This window comes from Dipodomys ordii, unplaced genomic scaffold (assembly GCF_000151885.1).
Source record: "Dipodomys ordii isolate 6190 unplaced genomic scaffold, Dord_2.0 Scaffold79, whole genome shotgun sequence".
NCBI classification, from domain to species: Eukaryota; Metazoa; Chordata; class Mammalia; order Rodentia; family Heteromyidae; genus Dipodomys; species Dipodomys ordii.
In genome coordinates this window covers 5222599-5232343 of record NW_012267295.1, presented here as the reverse complement: position 1 = coordinate 5232343, position 9745 = coordinate 5222599, and the positions used below count along the sequence as shown (strand labels likewise).

General features: G+C 42.7%; 1 protein-coding gene across 8 annotated transcripts in view; it reads right to left on the bottom strand.

Moving 5' to 3' along the window:
- Window positions 1-3369: 3369 nt before the first annotated feature.
- The window catches only part of Rbfox2 (RNA binding protein, fox-1 homolog (C. elegans) 2), a 237058-nt gene continuing 230682 nt past the window's right edge, over window positions 3370-9745 (bottom strand). For all 8 annotated transcript variants that reach the window (XM_013024892.1, XM_013024894.1, XM_013024900.1 and 5 more), the window contains 3 exons: window positions 6433-6521; window positions 5989-6061; window positions 3370-4376 (listed from right to left, as the gene is read on the bottom strand). In XM_013024892.1, the coding sequence (XP_012880346.1) occupies window positions 4332-4376; window positions 5989-6061; window positions 6433-6521 (207 nt within the window). In that variant the 3' untranslated portion in view covers window positions 3370-4331. The remainder of the gene's footprint in view (window positions 4377-5988; window positions 6062-6432; window positions 6522-9745) is intronic.

The following is a 9745-nucleotide window of genomic DNA, read 5'->3' as shown; positions in this document are numbered from 1 at the left end:
CCCCTGGGGAATCTGGTATTGGTAATGGGCAGGGGGAGAGGGGAGATAAAGAGAATCTGGGTTCCCTTTTTGCTTGCCAGGGTGAGCTGAGCCCTCATGTCACTGGCAGGTATAGCACCACCAGGCAGAGGACCATGGCCCTATGCTGGTGGTCTCCGTAAAGGCAAGGTTTGAGTTTTGGCTGTTGAGCAGTTCTCAGTTACCAATCCCTGCCAACCAGCACTACCATGGCTGAATTGATCTACCGTTTTCCTGAGTAAACTGTAACTGGTTACAGTTTCGGTAACATGCATAAGAACTCGGCTACTACAGCCACCTGCAATACTTCAGGGGTCCCTCCATCCCTCGGCTCCTCATCCTAGCGCCTCTCACTGAGAAATGCCATTAACTGGTAGTCTGGTCTGTGAGCTGTATTTTCAAAGCAAGGTGCCAGAGACTCTACTGTACTCAGTGATTGAGAGGGCACAGGCTGGCTTAGGACACCCAGAGCCGACTTGGAAAGGGCCCTGTTTCTTGCTCTAGCTCCTGGATGGCTATTGCCGGGCTGATCAGTAAAGCAAGGATGAAGGAAGTACACAGGAAAAGGACAGGGAGGGAAGAGGCTTTTGGACAGTAACATTTCCAAAAAAATATAGTGTTTTATGCAACAGAGAATCAAATGTCACTGTTGTATACTACAAAGAGTCAGACATTCTCAAGAGCATGACAAAATAAAACACACACGTTTACATCCGATGTTCACCTTGCCCACTATTTTTTTTCCTATCTTAAAACAGTGCAAACAGGTAACTTATGCTTTTTAAAACATCACGACCCCTTCCCCACCCTCCCCTCCCCAAGTCCCTTTCCTCCTAATATCTGGGGGAAAAAAATCTGCAATTCTGCAAATGTTACTGTGCTAGAGAGTTGCAAGCAGCAGAGAATCGGCTAACCTGGGCAAAGAGGGAAAGTTCGCCTCTCTCCCTCTTGAAATGTCCAGGTGCTAACCAAACTGTCCCTTAGTTGGCCTTGTTCTTCTGCCAAAAGGAAGTATATCCCTGGGGCAGCTTCCACCCCATCTTATAGTCCGTCATATCTGGAAGCTACGTCATTACTGGATGGTGGTGATAACTGATGTTTGCTACGTCTCTAGTAAAGCATACCCTAAATTAAGAGCAGTTCAGCCCCTGAGGAGTCCACATTCGAGGAAAAGCTGCTATCACTGATTTCTATTGACTAGATAGCCACTAGCTCCCCTTGAACTAAGAGCTGAGCCCCAGTTGACTTCTTTAAAGAAAGAAAATATACTGGCTCCATTCAGACTGAGGCTGCTGGAGGATGATAGTGATAGGTTTTGTTAAACCTGAGAGCCTTAAAAATCGATGAATCACAATGATGGATCTGAGTTAATGCAGTTGAACTATGGAACACAGGAATTCTAGAAAAGACCTAAGGGCAGCTCTCTGGGATGAAAGAGGGATATCCAATAAAGGTTTTCACTAGGGGTCTCCCTAAAGGAGGCCGACTTCTAAGAATAAGATGCCTAGTATAGAAAGTCCAGGTCATGGATGAGAGCGAAGTTGAGAAGGCCATCCTTGAACTGTGATTCAGCAACAGTAAGCTTTTTGAAAATTTATCAGCCTACATCCCCTAGAGAAGTTATTCATAAAATGCCAACCCCTTTGGCTGTGTCAGGAATGCAGAAGCACAGATGCCTCAAGGAGCCTGCCTCTGGTGGTGCCGATGGGAGGGGACCTCCAAGCTCCACAGCGGATGGGGAGGCTGATACTGTGAGATCAGGATGTGTGAGAGCGCTTCGATTCTCAGCATTGACCCTGAAAACCAGAGGGCCCTTGCATAAGAAGCAGAATTCCAAGTATTCTGTCTCAGAAAAGGGAGCTGGAGAAAGCGACACAGAAGAGCACCACTGGCAATACAGCAGGAACACCCTGGAAAACAGAGCTTGCCTTGGAGGCCTCAGCCAGAACCAGCTGAACTGAAGTGCACAAAGGCTCCTCAAAGCCTGGACTCTGCCTCTTTTGGAAGGCTATGGGAGGGAGCTGCCTTCTCTACCTTGCCGGCTATCCTCATTCCTATCCAAGAAAAGAGAAACATTCTCACTCCTCTGCCACAAATATCACCAGTGAGGACTTGATGGGGTCTCCACCTGGCTAAGTGGCTTGCCACTTTGGGAGAATGACCCAAATGTCTGTTTCTTCAGTTAGCAGACATTCTCCCTCAAAACCAAAGTAAAAGAAAGAGCCTCCCTGCCCTCATTCCCCAGAACTCTGTAAGCCCCCAGCCCTTGTCCTCACCTAAAATATTTATATACACACAATATTGTCTTAACAGCAACAAACCTAACTTTGGCTTGGGGGAGGAGGCAGCCCTGTGAATGGCCATTTGCTTGAACTGTCTTGTCCTTTACTCTATTGGCTTCCTCCTTCCCCGAATCCATGAGTGCACCAGGCCTGGAGTTTCTTTGCCATCTCCCCAGGTAATTAGGGAAGAGGGATGGGAAGAGGGAGATGTCTCCATGTGGCAGGCCAGTGCCCTCCCAGACATCAGTTTACAAAGAATGCTTGATACTGTCACATGTCAGTCATTTTAATTCAGGGACATGAAATCAGCTTATCAGAAAAGAACGTGTGGAGGCAGGAGTTAAAAAAAAAATCAAACAAAACCCATAATAAAGCAGAAGCTCCACGTCTCTGAACTACTCCCTTTAGCAGCTACCCCTTGGGGTGAAAGTTCACCCTAGTACCAGTGTGAGCAGAGCAAGGAGCCAGCGGACCATACCTGCCCACTTTCTAATGCTTTTTGTTTTGGAAACACTGTCAGACTTTTGTCTTTACTAGTTATAGCCCGGAGCTTTCTTCCCTACCTTGCTAACATAAAACTAAAGCTAGACAGCAACTGCAGTGACTCACTGTGTGGACTCTGCAGGGGACCCTTGCCGTTTCATAGCTTCTTTCCTTGGTGGGCTCTAGATTTTGTTTCCTGTAGTGTTAATGTGCACCAAGTGGTTCAGGTGCTCAGCTGGTGTCTTTGGAGGATAATGCGAAGCTGGGTGGAATGGCCAAGAGAGCTGGAGACTGTGGATAGAGAAGTGACTCACAGAGGCTCTGGAAGATGAAAATTCCTATGGCTTTGGGGTGAATGCAAAGTGCCTCTGCCTGTCCTCAAGTGTCTTTATCACCGACACGCCCAGGGGCAGCTGGCCTAGGGGCTTGACCTTTCCCCAACAGATGCTTTATTATGTTTTCAAATAAATTGTACTGATTTTCTGTTGCAAGCAAGATAAGGAATATCAGATTTAATATTCCTTTTTCCTCTTCTGAACCCTCCTTAATGGCTCTCAAAATTTTTATTTTGACTCTTCAAGCTGTGCCAAGATACTTGGAGGAAATCTGGCTATTTATTCTCTGTCCCTGGATACTAAACTCCTGAATGTTGAGGACATGGGAGCAGCATGTTACTGAAGAACAGATGAGCTACACGGTGGTTACAGAAGTAGCCAGCAGATGTGCTAGGATTGGAGGAAAGAAAAGAAAAAAGTGTTTTCATACTCCAGAGTTCATTCTGAGATTGGTTTCCTAATGAGGTGTTTATTATCCACAGTCTGAGAGCATGTTTGGAAATATCAACACTGTAATTCCAAAAGCTATGCCAACTGTCTCAGGCTGGGTGTGTAAGATGATTGTAAAAAGAATGGAGAAGACAGGAGGGAAGGAGGAGAGGAAAAGTGTTTTTAATTCTCCTGCTTTGCAAGCACAAATTCCTCTCTAGTGGCATGTGGATTCCAGCCACAGCCAATCAGAATCTCCTGCCAAAGACCAGAATTCAGAAGACTAGAAGAATATGCCGCTGCAGAAAGATCTCTTCCACTTCTGTTGTCCCCAGCCACGCAGCACCAGATACACTTTGGTAATTCTGTCTCCCGATTTCTGATCAGATGCATATCTCTGCTCCTAGTGTCTCTCCTTCCTCATCAACTGCCTTTTCCGTGACTGACAGAATAAGCTAGGCACGGACATATAGACATGGAAATGCATTATCTTTTTTTTTTTGTTTGTTTGTTTTTCGTTTACCACAGTTAAAAAAAAAGAAAAAAAAAAGAAAAAAAATGCACAATCTTTGGAACAAAAGAATTAAAGGCAGAAATTTAAAGGAAAAATACATATTCAAAGAACATAGTGAGGTATAAAAAAGTATTCTCTCTTTTTTTGTGTTTTTTTTGTTTGTTTGTATTTCCTCTTCATCTTGCTATAGAGTTCCTCTACTAGTAAATATTGCAATAGCCAGGCCTCATGAACTGGGGGCTGTCCCATTTGCAGGGGTTTCACGTCACTTCAGTAGGGGGCAAATCGGCTGTAGCCACCTCGGTATAAACTCGCCTGTAGTGATTAAAGACAAAAATAATTAGACAGCTGATGAGAGAAGCATTACAAATGAAGAAGCGTGTCTTGGGGATGGATTTGGGGAAATGGCTTCCTTTGAAACGTCAGTGAAAGGGGACACATACTGCCTGGTGAAGTCAGGAAACCAACTTCTGCCTCCAAGGTGCACCAGCCAGAGTCCAACACAACACCTACATATTAATCAGCCCAGAACGGAGACTTAAAGCAGTTCAAGCTGAGTTTAGCAAACAGAATGATTTTGACCAGAATGGGTCTTTCTTTATCCTGGTACATAATCACAATCCTTACCAGAGACCCATCAGGGGCATGTGTTACTTCTGATCTTTATTTTTGACATGAATTCGTGTCACATCCTGTGTTTGAGATGATTCAACTTAAGTTCATCTTTCAACTATATATACATAAAAATCCATTTCCTCTGCAATCTATCTATTGGATTGATTCTACAACTGCCCAAGGTTACCAAAACCAGTGGATACTCCGGTTCCATATATATATATATATATCTCCTCTATATGCTTTCAGTCATCTTTAGAATACTTCTAATTCTTTCCCTAGTATTTCAGTTCTTTCTATGGATGTGAAATGTATTCACATGAAGGGCTGAGTATATACTAACTAGTTTGTTTCTTTCAACTTTATCTGATGGCTTATCTCTCTCAAGAAGGTCCCCAGAAATCTACCTTTCCTTGGCTCATTTTTTATATAGGACTTTTTACATATGATTTTTATCATTTGGCACTAAATAAAATATTAGAAACATCCATTGTTGTGCTATTACTCTCTCTGCTTCAATTCTAAACATACTTTCCCTGAAGACCTTATCTTTTCTGTCCCCAAACCTTCATCAGCAGGCTTTCGTTGGGAAAAGTGGCAGGCTCTCATCTTTCACACCTTAACTTTTTCACTTTATTCTGCTTCCCTCTCAGACAATACTGCCCATGTGTGGAAGTAGCTGCCTAGCTGCATTCTGTGTTGGAGAGAATGCCTAATGTTAAGAGGTCCCACTGAGGCAAAGCCTGCCTGCCAGTAAGTCCCATTCACTAGAACTAAGGTTTTTCTAGCCAGACCCAAGAATATTGCAGTAAGGACTTTGGTTAGGGTAGATTATTCTAGACAAGCTCTACGGTCATCTTTCATTTTTTCCATAAAAATATCACTTTTTGCCAATGATAAAATGTTATTGATACAATAATATCTACCAGAAGGCTTAGGAATTAGCAGAGATATGCTTTGGATCTGCAATTCAAAATGATATATATTATGATCTTTGGAAAGCTTGCTCTGATTTTTATTCTCCAGTCTTTGCCAGTATCAATCAATAAAATTATGACAATGGCATGTTCCCTTACTCCTCTTCTAAATGATGTCATTATTCATCGAAGACAGGCACTACCCATTCCTTTCTAAGCCACATAGCTGATATACAGATAACGACAGTGCCGTGAAGTTTCCAGTGACCTAGGAGGCTCTCACAGTGTGGCAACAGATGAAGGACTGAACTGATCCTTTCTCTAGACCTTTTATAGTCTGTATGTAAAAGTTAGAGGGAGAAAAACAGTTTAAGGGAAAATGTATATTCACTTACCACAGCGCCAACTCCATAGCTAGCGGCAGGGGCAAGGGCATGGTAGGGGTCGGCTGTGTACACCCTGCCATAACTGGAAAAAAGAAGCACAATCAGAAAGAGAAGAAAAGGGTTTACTCTACTAAAGATGTGAGTTATTTAGTCTTGAATTGTTATTAGGAAAATTCTACCTGAATGCAGTCCTGAAATATTCTGAAGTACTAGAAAGGGAGTTGAAAGAGGAAGAAGGAGACTGCAGTAGCAGATCCAAGAAAATACAACAAGACAGTGAATAGGGGGAGGGGCCCATGGCTCCTATGCTGGCACAGTGAGGCCATGCAGAGCAGACCTGCAGAGAAACCTGGCTGGCAGGAAGCCCAGTGAACTAGGTTCTGCTCTAGCAGTGGTGAGGAGGAAAGGACAACGCTGTGGATGGTGCAGTGCCTGCTCCTGTGATCTACATACCCGTCGCTGTAAGCGGCTGCGGCGGCTGCAGCAGCTGTGGCTGCGGTTGCAGTAGCAGGCTGTGCATATCTGTAGGCTGCATATCCACCCTACAGGAGAAAAGAGAACTGACTTTACAGATACCTCTCCCCCGGGACAGACACACACCTCCCCACCCAACAGACATACAAGTGTAGACACAGGGACAGACAGCAACACAGACACACATGGGAAGAAATGTTTCAAACTGCATTGGTCTTCATGTTATTCCTCTAAAAGGAAATTAAGCTCTATCCAAATTGCTTTCCAATTTGTGACGGTAACAAAAAATAATCTACATAGATAATGCCTATTAAGAAATAGATGTAATTTTGGATCTGTCTTCACAGTGTTTGTTGAACTTTCAAAAAAAAAGTCACAGAATGTTGAGAGAACACTAACAGGAAATGCAAATTATAGAGTTAAAATATGTAACATACTTGGATTGGCTCATTCATTACTAAGAGACTATAGTACACCACAGGAAGGTCTAACCAGATCTGGTCTGGTCCTACCACATTTGTTAAGAAGCTAAGATTATCAGACAGTATTTAAAAGGAAAGGACAAAGTAGGTCAAGACCAGTGAACTTTGTCTTGTGAGACAATGAAGCTTGCCACCTGCTTAAAAAAAAAAAAAAAAAGTAGTGTGCTGGGTGCTGGTGGCTCACACCTGTAATCCTAGCAACTCAGGAAGCCGGTTTCTGATGATGGCAGTCCAAAACCAAACTTGGCAGGAAAGTCTGTAGCTCATATCACCAATTAACCACAAGAAAACTGGAAGTGGTGCTGTAGCTCAGAGTAGTAGAGTGCTAGCCTTGAGCAAAAAAAGCTCAATAACAATTCAAGCCCCACGATCGCAAAAAAAGTAGTGTGACAGACTATATAGCTTAAGAGCCAAAATATAATTTACCACTGGACCTTTTACAGAAAAGTTTACCAACTCCAATCTACATTTCAGATCCTGGCACATACATGCGGAGCCACTCTAAGCACTTAATGACATCTGCTTTATCTTGCTTTTCCTTCAAAAAGATTGTGTGATTCCTACAGCTTCATTGTAAACTGAGACTTTTCCTTATTTTCAAATATTCTCTCAGCTTGTAATTTCACCTCCATTTATATGAATCAAATATTCAAAAGGTATTATGAGTGCCTCAATAATTCATGTCCAGTTTTAGAAAAGACTTCAAAGAGGATCACCACAACCAATGAGCCACAAGATAGGTGACTAAAAGTGGCAAGTCATAATTTCCCTTATCCTTCTAAATTTCCTATTTACACCAAATTCAAACAAAAATTATTATGCTCTTCCTCTATCAAAATTAAGTGTTTGGTTGGTGCTGGTAGTTCATACCTGTAATCCTAGCTACTCAGGAGATCTAAGGACCAAGGTTTGGAGCCAGAGCCTGGGCTAGAAAGTCTGTGAGACTATTATCTCCAATTAATAATCAAGAGAGCAGGCAGTGGAGCTGTGGCTCAAGTGTAGAGCCTTGAGAAAAGAAGCTCAGGGACAGTGCCCAAGCCCTGAGTTCAAGCCCCAGGACTGGCACACACACACAGAAAAAGTAATTGATGGGTCATCTGGACACCATTTAAGTCATGAACAGCAGTATGGCATTTTGTTTCTGTAGTCTATGTTTACTTTTCATGGACATCTGAAGCTTTCCACTATTCCTTCTAATATTCAATTCTTTATAAATCTATAAAAGAAATTTCACATTTACTTCTGTGTCACCGCTTAGGATTTAAAACAAGTAGCTGCATTTTTCTTTCATTTTGGTGGGGTTTGAACTCAGGACTCCATACTTGCTAGGGAGATGCTTTTTTGTGCTGGTTATTATTCTTTCCTCTTAAGTTAGGGGAGAAAAAGGAGTCTTGTAAACTTTTCTGTCTGGGCTGGTCTCAAGCAGTAATTCTGATCTCAGCTAGGATTATAGGTGGGAGCCAGCTGAAAACAAATATTTTCTAATGGAACTCTTGCTCTCTTTGCCATCCAATCTAGCAGCTTCTCACTTCTTTTATTTTTATTAAACTTTATTTTGGAAAAACCTATAATTTTATGGGCTACTAAAGCTCTTCACTTCTGGTGTGTGCTGGGCCTGGGCACGATCCCCGAGCTTCTTTTGGTCAAGGCTAGCATTCTATCACTTGTACCATACAACTCCACATCCACTCCCCCCCCCCCATTTTTTGGGTAGTTTATTGCAAATAAAGAATCTCATGGACTTTTCTGCCTGGCTGGCTTTGAACTACGCTTCTCAGATCTCAGCCTCTTAAGTAGCTAGGATTACAGGTGTGAGCCACTAGCACCTGGTGTTTTTTTCTTTTATGACTTACGCTTTGTGTAACTGAAGAAACTGCAATGTGAGGGCAAATGTACTCTTGCTTTTTAAGTCTACAGTGTGTGAAGTCATTTGAAGTAGTTTGGAATATATATTAAAAACAACCTGATTGGCTTTAGCAGCTATGTATTTCCTTTTTTTGGTCGTGGGGTTTGAACTCTGGGCCTGGGCACTGGCCCTCAGCTCTTCAGCTCAAGGCTAGCACTCTACTTCTTGAGCCACAGTGCCACTTCTGGTTTCCTGGTGGTTAATTTGAGATACGCTCACTGACTTCCTTGACTGAGCTGGGCTTGAACTGTGATCCTCAGATTTCAGCCTCCTGAGTAGCTAGGATTACAGGTATATAAGCCACTGGTGCCTGGCTTGTATTTAGTTCTTTAAAGTATAATTTCCTACTCATTTACAAATTCTTCTATAAAGATGATGCTACTAAGTATTACCAAACACTGGCAGTGAAATGGTAATGGGTATGGACATGGCATAAAGGATTTTCCAGGTCTAGTTGTGATCAGTGGTTTCTTGGAATTCCAACCACGTCTATTGGAATGGGCAAGCCAAACTGATCTGGCAAAGCTCTAGATCTTGGTTGAAACAGAGTTCACCAAAGTATTTCTTTTACTTTTTTTTTTTTTTTTGCCAGTCTTGGGGCTTGAACTTAGGTACTGTCCCTGAGCTTCTTTTTGCTCAAGGCTAGCACTCTGCTACTTGAGCCACAGTGCCACTTCTGGATTTTTCTGAGTAGTTTACTGGAAATGAGAGTCTCATAGATTTTCCTGCCCAGGCTGGCTTCGAACTGCAATCTTCAGATCTCAGCCTCCTGAGTAGCTAGGATTACAGGTGTGAGCCACTGGCACCTGACTTACCTTGGTTCTTTTTATAGGGTTCTAAAGATGACACAAATTCAATACAAGCATTTACTATATAAAGCAAAAGTTGATTAGTATGACTGAAT